Source organism: Panthera pardus, unplaced genomic scaffold, assembly GCF_024362965.1.
Source record: "Panthera pardus isolate Hobbes unplaced genomic scaffold, ASM2436296v1 HiC_scaffold_7, whole genome shotgun sequence".
NCBI classification, from domain to species: domain Eukaryota; kingdom Metazoa; phylum Chordata; class Mammalia; order Carnivora; family Felidae; genus Panthera; species Panthera pardus.
The window spans coordinates 78,226,130-78,238,895 of NW_026527002.1; the positions used below are offsets into that span (position 1 = coordinate 78,226,130).

General features: G+C 55.7%; 1 protein-coding gene across 1 annotated transcript in view; it reads right to left on the reverse strand.

Annotated features, from left to right (window-relative positions):
* Window positions 1-12,766, reverse strand: part of COL22A1 (collagen type XXII alpha 1 chain) — a 258,748-nt gene that overhangs the window by 229,121 nt on the left and 16,861 nt on the right. The window contains exons 2-3 of the mRNA XM_019459762.2: window positions 8,153-8,290; window positions 4,730-5,296 (exon numbers count right to left, since the gene is read on the reverse strand). Coding sequence (XP_019315307.2) covers window positions 4,730-5,296; window positions 8,153-8,246 — 661 coding nt within the window. The 5' untranslated portion in view covers window positions 8,247-8,290. The remainder of the gene's footprint in view (window positions 1-4,729; window positions 5,297-8,152; window positions 8,291-12,766) is intronic.

A 12,766-nucleotide genomic window follows, 5' to 3' on the forward strand; every position in this document is an offset into this window, starting at 1 on the left:
TCCATAGGTGGCCAGGGACACTTGGGACAGAGAAGCTTCTGCAACCACCACCCCAGAGATGTTCTGTCCGTCTCAGGTCCCCTCCTGTTCCCACACTGCCCCCTCCTCGGCTCACCTGGTCCCTCTCAGCTGGGCTTCCAGACCAGACCAGCCACGGCTCACAGACCCCAACCTGTGCTGCCTTAGGGCTGCAGACACTGGCCCCTCAACCCCTGTACACGATCTAAGGTTCATCTTCCCCTCTGAAGGGCAGCCCCGGGGAGCCTGCCGTCCCTCAGAGTCACCCTGCCTCCCATCTGTGGCCAAGCTGGAGGGAAAATGGGTTCTGGATGCAGTTGGACCTCAGTCCATCAACAGCAGCAACAGCAGCGTCTGGTACTCAGGGAACAGCAGACACCCTGGCTCCATTCGTTCACCTCTGGTGGCGTTGGGTTTGTCCCACTCGACGAAGCCGGGTGGCATCGTTGGCATGATTTAGCCCATCCCAGCCAGCCCGCCTTTTCCAGACCTTCATCAGCCTTCAAAATCTAACCGTTTGTCTCTGCTTGCCAAAATACGGGTGAGTTCAATATTTCAGTTCTTTTTGGGAATGATGTCGGGTTTGCCAAATATTCTTATTCTTTGCATTTGGAAGAGGGTAGTACTCCTAACATGCAGATCACAACAGCAAACACAGAACTAACTGCCAGTCTCCACCCTTAGGTCTAGGCGGCTCCTTTCACTTCCCGGGCTCTGTTCCGGGCACTCGGAAACCACAAGGAACAGAGTTTGCCCTCGTCAAGCTTATTCTTGTGTGTGAAGACAGACCCCGGGCAGATAAACTACCAGACACATGAAACTGCACGTGGTAACAGTGTCCACACTCCATCGTGTAATTAGCCGCCACTTTCCTGCCGTCTCAAGGAGACAAAAGGTCCCCAAGGACAAAAAAGAATATCCGATCCATCACCGCATCCTGGCCCTTGGCATGGCCCCCAAAGGAGGAATCACTCAGTGTGTGGTTGCTGAATGAAAGAATGAGTAGGTCGGATCCAACTGAATGATCACTACACCAAAAACCCCACGTCGTTCGTCTGCGAATTTCCAGATCATCAGTGCAAAGCCCCTATTCAGAACAGCTCCTATTTGAGTTCCGAAGTCACCCAAAGGCATCTCCTCTGTGCCCAGGGACTTCTGGTCATTTGGATTTTGTGATGCTCCTGGATTTAATCTTACTCGATGCGGTTCAGTATCTTACTGTTAGCTATCTTATTTTATTTTGCTTTGTTTCTAACTGAAGCAATTGTAAGGGGATTTTGTTTCATTCATCACCAGAATAGACCAGGCCCTAGTCAGCTTACATCTGTATTTACAAAAGCAGATTCCCTCCAGACAGCTGAGCATAACTTAAATCTTCCGTCTGTTCAGGCATTTGGAGGACCCCGGCCACTGTGAGTTTTCTGAGCGTTGTCATGGGGAATACGTGGTGTCCCCGGCTGGCCAGCATCAGTGTCCATTTCTCTTGGTTACAGGGCCCCTGTTTCCCTGCATGGGTCACACATCCTCCCTTGAGGGGGGTGGGGATGGAAACTAGGACAGGGTCATGTAGTTTAGGCCCCAGTCAGCCTCCTTCCACTCTGGAGCTACAGTTTTGGTCTGGGGAGAGTCTCAGGCCCACACTTCTCTGTCAGACCAAATCCAGGCACGCTGGGCCCCAGTCTTGTCTGTCCTGGGGCTGGAGTCTCACATGGCCCTAAGATTCTCCACAGGTAGCCCCATGTGCCCCCCCCCACACACCTGTTCTCCCCTCCTTCGCTACTATGTCGCCATCACCTGGGCCCCTTGTTGGCTGCCGTCAGACAGACTCAGGCCAGGGGAGGAGGGGAGATGAGGGGAGGGACAGAGGGCGGGTGGGGGCTTCCTTCCTGCTCCCTCTAGGCCATAGCTGAGGCAGCAGGTGCTTTCCCTGAGGGGACTTCGGCTCCTGTCACACGGCCTCCTCCCCCCACGGGGGTCTGGACACACCTCCGCCCTTGCCATCAGCCAGCTCCCCTCGCTGCCCATTCTCAGGGCCTCAGTATCCCTCACCGACCCCACCCCTCTTCAGTGAGCCATCCGTGCCAGGACCCAGATACAAAAGGCTGCCAAGGACGGGGTTAGGCCAAGAAAGAACCTAGAAACGGCAGGGGTTGAGCGAGGCCTGGTCTCATCACTCAAGCCCGCCTGACCTCTGGCCTTTCTGTCGTGTGTGAGGTCAATCTGCTTTATTCCCCAAGCCCGTTAGAGCGGGGTCCTCTACTGCCTGTGAGCGGAACGCTGTCCTCGACTCAGAACCGAGGTCAGCGATGGCACAACCTGAGTCCCGGGGCCTGGTGGGGGCGGCCAGTGCATGGAGGCTGAAGCCCTGGGTTCCATCCCCAGCCCTGCTTTAACTGGGGAGCACAGCTCAGTGACTTGGCCTCTCTGGGGCTGTCCTCACCATTCCCAGAACCAACCCCCAGGCATGGAAGTTCTTCAGAATCTACACTCTGCTTGGCCCAACTCTAGAACCAGTCTGGACCGAGGCTGGCAGGAAGACACAATGCCAGTGGGCAGGGTCTAGAGGAGCACCCATGAGCCACCACGTGGGACTGAGCCACCACGTGGGACTCTCACCACGTGAGAGTCAGGCTGGGCCTGACTCTCGTCAGCTCAGAGCTCAGAGGTCAGTCCTGAGCCCTGGCCCTACCACACTGCCTCTCCTGCCTCCCTGCTCTTTCCCATCCTGGCTGGATCTCTCCGTCTGGCTCCTGCTACAGGCCTAGCAGCTGCCCCTTCCGGGAGCCTAGCAGGCTGCATGCTGTGAAAAGATCGCCATGATGTGCGTGGTTGCAGTGCGGGTCAAGGGAAAGTCCACGGCCAACGCCTTCTACACTACTGCATAGGTTTCCTTCACTTGGCACTCAGGGCATCAATCTCCTCATCTGTGGAATGGGTGTAGTCCTCGTGCTCCATCTATCCCCAGCACCGTTTGTCCCTGAATTTCTCCAGCAGTCCTATAAAGGGTCTCCTATCTGACTGCGTCACACCCCTGCACAAAACCCTTCCACAACTCATCTGAGCACACAAGGCCCTCCTTTACTGAGAGTCGGACAATCATACAAAACCACCAACCCTAGTTCCCTCCTTTACCACGGCAATACAGGTCCATGATTGTTCACAGACTGCGTCATGCCACCCCTCAATCCCTCATCCTACAGCTCAGGCATGTCCTGCTAAATGGTCTAAGCGTCACCTCCTCCAGGAAGTCCTCCCTCATTCTCAGGGTCATCACCGAGCACAAACACGGTAGGACCCCCTGAGACTCTGTGGCACGTTTATTAAGGTCACCCCCACTGTATTAAATCCCTTTTTATGCGTCTTTTTGGCCATCTAGACTATGAACACTCCAAGGGCAGGGGCTTTGTCTTCTCTTTGTCTACAGGCCCAGAACTCAGCACAAGGCCCCACACACACTAGATCTCCAACACGTATCTACGAATAAGTGAGTGGAGATTAAGTAGGGTGGGGCCAACAGAGGAAAGAGTCACAGAAAGGTAAAGGGCCCGAGGGCGTTCTGTTTCAGACACAGCTTAGCTGTTTTCTCACAGGGCTGCAGGCCAGGCCCCTTCCCGGGAGCAGACCCTCATGGCTCTCCCAAGTCATGGCCAGCTGCTCCCTCCGCTGGCCCCAACCCCAAGGCTTCCCTGTCCCCGACAAGGGGTGATGTTCTCAGTCCCCGGAAGTAGTCAGCAAAACTGACAGTCCCAGAGGCTGGGACTCTGCTCCCAGCCCCTACCTGCTGGTCTTGGAGGCTGGGGGAGAGGGGAGGTGGGTACCAAACACTGGTCATGACCCAGGAAGGACAAGTATCACCCCAATGCAGCAGGCAGAACAGAAGCTGGACACAGGCCAGTGCACGGAAAACCCACTTCTCCCTTCCTGTCCTTTGGGGGAGGCTGTCCTGAGAATGATCCAACAAGGATGTTGGAGGTCAGCCTTCAGGGTCAGATCCCTGCCTGCTGCCCAACCTCCCCATCCCCCATCCCCAGCCACAGTCAACAGATTCCAGACAACCTCGGGTTATCTCAGGGCACCAGGTCAACAGCACTTGGCCTCTGAGATAAGCAGTGCCCAACCATGTAAGTGGCTGGCTGGGGGTCACAGAAACCTGCCTTGTGCCCATTTTCTTGGCCCACCTCTCAAGGCAATCCCTGGGGAGAGGAGAGGGCCCCATATATTTCACCTGCCATGTGCCTTAGGGAGGGCTTTGTGTGTAGGGCTCTGACCTCAACAGCCATGGAGGTAGCAGATATGTTCCCACCACAGAAATACAGATCCCACTGCTTTGCATTTAAGGATCTCTAAGTCTCTCAGGGTGGGCGGGACTGAGGACCCAGCCCCATTTTAATTTCCATCCAGCCTGAGACTTGGAGGCGGAGCCTGGGGAGGAGCCAGGGTGTGGGCCCCGCCTCCAGCGCCGAACTGGTTTTCCCTGGTCACTGAGCCCTGGCAGGTGGACTGTGGCCTGCGCCTGCCATCAGCCCCTGCCCCGACACGCGCCCCTGCCTCCGCCGCCAGCCCCTGTCCACTGCTCCTGCTATCGGCCCCTACCCCGTCCCCTGCCGCCAGCCCCTGTCCCCTGCTCCTGCCCCCTGCTCTCCACCCCTCCCCGCTGAGCAGTTCAGCACCCCCCCCACCCCCCCGCCCCGCGCGCCCCGCACCCACTCACTTTCGCACAGGCGGCGTCTCAGCTTGCCGCGGATCTTGTCGATGGCGTTGAAGTCGGACACGTGGAAGACGTGTGCGGACTTGGGCTCCGAGGCGATCTCCTCCAGCTCCTCCTTGAGCGCCGCCCCGACGCCCACGGCGAAGATGCGGATGCCCGCGCGGTGGGCGGCGGCCGCGGCGTCCATCACGAGGTCCTGGCTGCGGCCGTCGGTCAGGAGGATGGCCACCTGTTTGAAGGCGCGGTCCCCGGGGCGGCCGCCGGCCTGCGGCGAGAAGCTGTGGCGCGTGATGAAGCGCAGCGCGTCGCCCGTGTTGGTGTTGCCGCCGTGGTAGGCCAGGTGCCGCGCCGCCGCCTTGACCTCCTCCCGCGAGCCAAAGAGGCCCAGCTCGAAGGCCGTGGCCGGCCGGTCGCTGTAGCGCACCACGCCCACGCGGGTGCGCTCGGGCCCCACCTCGAAGGTGTCCACCAGGTTGGCCACCCACTGCCGCACCTTCTCAAAGTCCTCCTTGCCCACGCTGGAGGAGGTGTCCAAGAGGAAGACCAGGTCGTAGTGCACGGTCTTGCAGCCTGCAGGGGGAGAGGAAGGGCGCCCTGGCCCAAATGCACTGGGAAAGGTCATGCCCTCAGGCCTGGAGGGGTTGGGGGGGGGGGGGGCGCGCACTCCTGGGGGCCCCGGTCTGGCTGCCTTAAAGCTGCAAAACCTCGGTTCCTTAACTTCTCATGGTGATGAGCGTCCCCAAGTTTGCTGTGAGGTTCAGCTGCCAACATGTGACCCCTTGCATAAAAGGGGTCAACGTTCAGGGAACACCATTGTACCGATTTCCTAAATAGTTTTGGTTTCGGTTACACGGTGACTGCCTTGTTTGTTTGTTTGTTTGTTTAAACCTACTACAAATAATGCATGATTTCAGAAAACGCAATCAAAAATGTTTTCAGTGCTTATGTTTCCAGCTACGGAGAGTCAGCACTGCCAACCCGCAGCGTGTACACCTGTTGGTTTGTGTCTCTGCATAGTTCCTAGTGCACGTGGGACTTTACTGGACACACTGATACGTGGCTGTTTTCCACACCTCCTGCGATGTGCTAGAAACCCATCTCCAGGGTGATGGGGCCGGTTTCCACGGCTGCAGGGATTCCACTGCACAGGTGCACGTAATTTATTTAGCCAGCACTCTCGTTGGATGTTTAAACAGTCCACAGCATGCCAGCATTACAGACCACGTAAAATATACCGCACTCAGGGGCACCTGGGGGGCTTAGTCGGTTGAGCCTCCGACTTCGGCTCAGATCATGATCTCGTGGTTCGTGGGTCTGAGCCCCACGTCAGGCTCTGTGCTGACAGCTCAGAGCCTGGAGCCTGTTTCAGATTCTGTGTCTCCCTCTCTCTCTGCCCCTCCCCCCCCCTTGCGTTCTCTTTCCCTCTCTCTCTCTCCAAAGTAAATAAACATTAAAAAATTTTTTTAGAATTTCAAAAAACAGAAAAACAAGAACTCTGCATGTATTACACACACACACACACACACACACACACACACACACACACACAAAGATACTTCCTTATCCCTATTCCCACCTAAGCCAGGGCCACTGTTGAATTTTCCACATCTACCTTTTAAGCCCATGCTGCATTGTGCTGCCTGGAGCAGAGGTAAATCCCCCCACCTTCACCGGCTGGCTCCCTAACAGGATTAGAGCTTCTGGAGTGCTTGCCCAGATGTGTGGACTCAAGAGATAATTCCCGGGGAGTTTTTCTCCTTGACACAAAAGGTCATCCTTTTGTCTTTGGGACAATAGTGTTCTAGCCCGGGCAGGGTAATTGCTGCCGTGGACCAAGCAGGACCCAGCCTGTGGGCTGAAATCCTTGAGCACATTTATTTTAAGGGTGCAGAAGGTTTCTTGTTCCTGAGGTCTCACCCAGGGGCCCTTTGGAGCTCTGAGTACATTCTCTCGGGGGGCGGGGGGGGAACAGGTCAGGGAAGGGACTGCATCATGTGCATGTGAGAATTAAGTGTGTGTCTCAGGAAGGGCCCTGTCCCCGGAACCGGTGCCCTCAGCTCTGCCACAGGTAAGGGCCGTGTGTGTAAGCCCTGCAGGTAACCGCCCCCCTCTGGCCTGATGTGTTTGACACTACAAAATGAGGGCTTGGGAGAGATGGTTGCTGCCCCCCGAAACGCCCCGCACTTCTGTTTTAATAATCCCGTGTCACCGTGCTCTCAGGACCGTCTCAGTGGACACAGAGCCCCACACTCCTCCCATGAAGACCGGGACGTCCATGGTCATTGCTGTCTTCCCAGCTAGCTGAGCTGGGCAGAGAAATACATGAGGAGACTTGGGGAAAACAACACCGAAACACAGGCCCTGGGGTTTTTGTCTGTGTGTGTTTCCTTTGCAGGCTCAGAAAACTGGCGTGGCTCAGGCGGGCACCTGCCTGTGTTCCCGCTCCTCCCCTGCTGGGGGCTTTGGGCCTGTCTGTGCCTCAGTTCCTCATCTGCAAAATGGGGCTGTGTTTTAGAGCCCGGTGACCTCCCTGCTCGAGGACCCCAGAGAGCAGGCTCTGTGCTCGGCGCCCTGATACCGACGGGCTCGTGTTCCTGACCCCTCCTTCACGCCTCCACGCCGATGGCACCCTCCCCAGGAGGCCCTCAGGCATGTGGACCAACCACTGCCACGACTCACCCCTCCTGCCCCCGGCTGCCTCTTCCGCAGTGAACTTCCCACTCCCCTCTCCCCCGTCTCCTCCAGAGTCTCGTTGCCCTTGTGGTCCTGGCCGCCTCTTCTGGCTGGACCCCAGCGTGTCCATGTCCCCCGGAGTGTGTCCCCAAATCCCTCCCAGAGCAGGACAACGCGACACCGTCCTACCCCTGCCCTCCGTCCCCAAGGCCCTGCAGGTTCTCTGCACACCCCACGGCCCACTCGGGACGTGTGGTCAGAGCTCATTCTTCTCCCACACCCTCCCCCACACTCACCCACCCACATGCTCTCACACACTTGCACACACACTCACACACTCACCCACATGCTCACACACTCACATGCACCTAGACTCACACCCACACATTTGCACACTCAACCCACCCTCACACACGTGCTCGCACACTCAGGCTCACACAAACACACGCTCAGGTTATTTCACACACTTTCGTACACACAAACGCACCTCAGACTCTTGCACATGCACATGCATTTGCACACGCTCATTTAGACACAAACTCACACCCGCACAACCACATTCGGCCAGACCCTTGCACACTCATCCACACTCACTCTCACGCATGCACATGTACTCACATTCACAACCTTCACACAAACACACTGCCTCAGCCTCTTGCACACTCATTCACTCTCTCGCACCCCCACCCCCACGCACGGGCACGCACAGCAGCTGCTCGGTGCCCGGTCTGGCACATTCTATGGTGTCCCCACCTGCCCTCTGGGCCCGACAGCCGCCGTCCCCGCTCCACAGCAACAGCAGCCACAGGAGGCAGGCCACGGCTCTCCCGCGCGTGGGAACATGCATTTTTCGGCCAGGAGGAGGCGGCACCAGCTCTACGGGAACATACCCTGTGTGGACAAGACAACGCCTTTAGAGAAGGGCCCCGGCCCGTGTGGGAGGGAGACTCCGCGCCCCCGCCGACCTCTCTCTCAGCCAACGGCGTGGCCCTCGCGCGAGCGAGCCCAGGACGCCTGCCCCACGGGGGTCACCCAACCCTCCCTGCTTCCGGCCACCAGCAAACACGCACTGAGGACCTGCCGTCCCCGCGGGACCGTGCCTGGGCACCGGCACCACATTCTGATTGCAACCTCCACGTCGGGACGTGGAACAGGCAGTTTTATTTGCCTGATATGTTACCGGAGGACATCTTTGTACCTAAGCCTCTGCCCACATGTAATTATTTCCTTAGGGCCCTCCATGAGATATCTTGAAAGGACCCTGACAGCAATGACCAAGCTTCTCTCTGGAGAGGCTGTACCGGCTCCCGCCAAGCGGGGGCATATGACGGAGCCCCTCACCACATCCCTGGTGGCACGGACGTTACCATTCCCTCAGTCGTTGCCAACTCAGTAGGAGAGACCTTGTTTGGGTTTTTATTTTTCTTATTTTCAATGCATTTCTTTGCTCTATGACATTTACTAGCTAAGTGTATTTCTCCTGCGTACCTTATTTTCATGTGGATATCCGCTCCCAAAAGTATTTGTCACCATTTAAGCCATGAGACAGGAAAGAGAAAACAGCTAATAGGATTCTGAGCTACTTATCAGTTGCCCTCCTGTGCCAGGTGCTGAGGGCGGGCAGGTGAAGGACTCTGAACCACCCTCCCCAAGGGCAATGACACCTGGGAGACAGGTGACACGTGGGCCAGGGCAAGACAGGATAAGAAACACCAGCACAGGGACGTTCAGGGGGTGACAGGAGCACCGGCAGGGTATCACATGGTTATTTCAGGGGTAGGCCAGGACTCCTGGATGAGTGACACCCAAGCCAATTTTGGAAAACAGAGTAGGACTCCATCAGACAAGAGGCAGTTGATGATTTCAGGCAGAGGGAACAGCATGTGCAAAGTCCCAGAGGAGAGAGAAGACAGGGCACATGGAGACGTCCCTGGCCACATGGACAGGTATGTGGGCCCTTCTCAGGACAGGTACCTGAATTCCCATGCTGGTCCCTGCCACCCTCAGGGCAAACTGCCCTCGTCTTACCAGGGCACTAAAGGCCACCTCGCAAGTGCACAGGGTATACAACAGCCCAAATGACAATACCCCAAAAGCATGATACTCAGGAGGTGGCCACGGGAGCAAGAAGAAAGACATTTTCCCAAAATCGTATATGAAGGGGCAGAGGCCAAGGGTCAGGACCTGAGGGTCCAGGGGAAGAAGAGACACAGAGTCAGGGCAAGTCCCACGGGTGGCCCACCCTTCTCATCCTTCAAAGCTATATGAACGCACGGACTCGTCCTTGTTCTTCCTGTTGCCCAGAACCTAGAATAGTTCCCAGCACACAGTGGACATTTGACAAATAAATATTAGATTCAGTAGTGAGCCATGTGGTCACGTCATCTCATCATCTCGGGTGGCCAGGAGCCATTCATTTGAAGAACACGGACATTTCAAAAAACCATGAAAGTAACTGAATGGCTGCCATTGATTATCTGCCGTGTGCCAGGTACTTTCTGATTGTTGAGCGAACTCCTGTGACCCTTCAAGGCAGGAATCATCGTCCCCATGTGCCAAAGGAGGGGACTGAGATGGAGAAGATACCAGTCTGTCCCCAGGTCACCAGAGGATGGACCGGGACTGGAACCCCAGCACCTTCTGGGCACTGAGCCCACTCTCTTTCCATGACCTCTGTGGATACATAAAATCCAAATATCACCACCAATTACTGAGCCATCACTTTTTAAAATGAAATAAGTAAGAATGTAGACAGAGGAGATAAATTGGTAACAGCCATAGTGTCCAGTGTTTTTCCAGGGCTCAAGAAATTTGATAATTTCCCTCATTGTGGAAACCAGGCTTCTTCCTCCCAAGTCACAGTCTCCAAGTTTCTAGAGGAATCTTGACTTCCCAAATACACACACAAATAAAGAGAAAACAACAGGCCAATGTCTCTTATGAACAAGATGCAAACGTACTTAATGGAAGACTAGAAAACTGAACTCAGTAGCACACTGAAAGGGTTATACACCGCCACCACGTGGGATTCAGCTCAGGAATGCAAGGCTGGTTCAACACGCACATGCCAACCCGTGTGATACACTCGCCAGGAGAGCAAAGGACACACAGTGTCCCAACCAATACAGAAACACCTGACAACATCTAACTGCCTTTCACGATAAACACACTCAACACTCTAAGACAATAGGGAACCTTCTTCAGCATGATGAAGGCCACATACGAAACCCAGATAATAACACACCCTACCCCACAGCGGGTTGTTGCGAGGGACTGTCGTAGGAACTGAATAATAAAACTGCATGCAAAGCCCTTAGCCTGATGCCTGATGCCTCGACCGCTCTCAAGTCCACATGGCTGACATGAGCCAGAGCTGGGGCTTCAACCCAGCCCAGACCTTGAGGCCACCCGCCAAACAGGGTCCCTGCAGCTGGGCCGAGCCTGGCACCGGTTGAGAGCCTCAGAGCTGTCCACACGGTGCCTCTCCATCCTTACAATGACTGCAAGGGGCGGGTGTCGACATCCCCCTTTACAAGCTGAGGCTGGGAACAGGGGACATATCCCGGGCACACCCCACTGCCAAAGAGCAGGTGTGTGTGTGTGTGCGTGTGTGCACGCGTGTGCACACGTGTGTGTGAAAGGCCACCCAAGGCACTCAGAGACAATCACCCCTTGTCTGTAAGCTCCCCGGTGGGGTGGGGGGCATGTGTCCCCACCGTCCGTCTCAAAGGCCGGCTATTTTGCCCCATGTGGGGCCCAGTGAGTACTGGTTGGGCTGAGAATCCCCAGTCTGGGTGTTTCCCTCTCGAGAAAGGGCCGGGGAGAGCCTGCTGACTGTGTGCCCTGGAAGTGCGATGCCTTTGCCAACACCCTCCCTGAGGTCTCGGCAAACTCGCAAGCCGCACTGCTCCCCCACCTCCCAGCGATGAACCTGGCAGGTGCCCATGGCCCAGACAACTTCGCTAGATGCACACGGCCAGTCATGACAGCTGGACTGGCCTCAGGCCGGAAGGACACCGAACATGCCCTCTCCTGCTGGAACCGTAACAAGTACCACACCAGGTGAGGGCCTCACAGGTTAAGAGCCCAGAGTATCCAAACAGCAGGTATCAGGAGCTTCCGTGTGCTGTGTGAGAAACAGCACCCAGGGCTTAGCCACCTGCCTGTGACTCCACCACTCAGGGCCGGGATGCGGTCCCAGGGCAATCTGACCAGAGGCCAGGCTCCTAATGGCTCGGGTGGAGCTGGAGAAACCTGGCTGGAGAAACACTTAACTACTTAAGTAAAGACACAGCGTGGGCAAACAAGCAAAGGATACAGTCAATGAAACCAAATTCTGATCACCCAGCTTACAGGAAAGAAAAGAAGGACAGGGCGTCCGGGCGGCTCAGTCGGTTGAGCACCCGACTTTAGGTCATGATCTTGTGGTCAGTGAGTTCAAGCCCTGAATCAGGCTCTGTGCTGACTGCTCAGAGCCTGGAGCCTGCTTCGGATTCTGCATCTCCCTCTATCTCTGCCCCTCCCCTGCTCACACTCTGTCTCTCAAAAATGAACAAACGTTTTTAAAAAATTGAAAAAAAAAAAAAAAAGAAGAGAAGGACATAAAGGGCAAAAGCAGGGAAGAAAGCTGATAATAACCAGAGGGAAGAGAATTTGGGTAAATCAGTCTACTAACTGATTTTCAAATGCTGACCCAGCCTTAGATACCTGATAAAGCCCACTTGGCTAGAGTGTATACCTCTTCTTGTCTATATGTTCGTATTCAATCGGCTAATATTTTGTTAGGGCCTTTTGCATCTATGTTCATGAGAGATATTGGTCTGTCTTTTTCTTTTCTTGGAATGTCTTTGCCTGGTTTTGGGACTGCAGTGATATTGGCTTCAGGGGGTGAGCTAGGAAATGTTCCCTATGCTTCTTTCCTCTGGAAGAGATTGCAGAGGACATGATGGCCTTCTGCCCAGGAATACCTGGAATGTTCATGGCAAAATACCCCCTGAGGTGGGCAGATTCTGGTATGGAGTCCCGGCTTTCCTCCTTAGCCATATGAATGACCATTTTATCCTCATAAAATGGGGGCGATCTCTACATCAGCGGGGTGCTGTGAGGGTTCCGCAAAATGCTTTCTGGGAAGGTGCCAGCACAGACCAAGCATGCAGAAAAGCTGGGGTTTGGGGAAGCCCATCTCCTTGCCTTCCCCAGCCAACCTCAGGTGGCAGTCCCAGAAAGCAAGGGTGCCATGATTCCATCTCTCTCTCTCTCCCTCCCTCTCTCTCTCTCCAGTCTCTGAGCTCTCTCCAGGGCCCAGCTGCCCAGCTGGCATGATGTAGGCCACACCCTGTCCCTGGGAGGCAGAGCTCGGCCATTAGC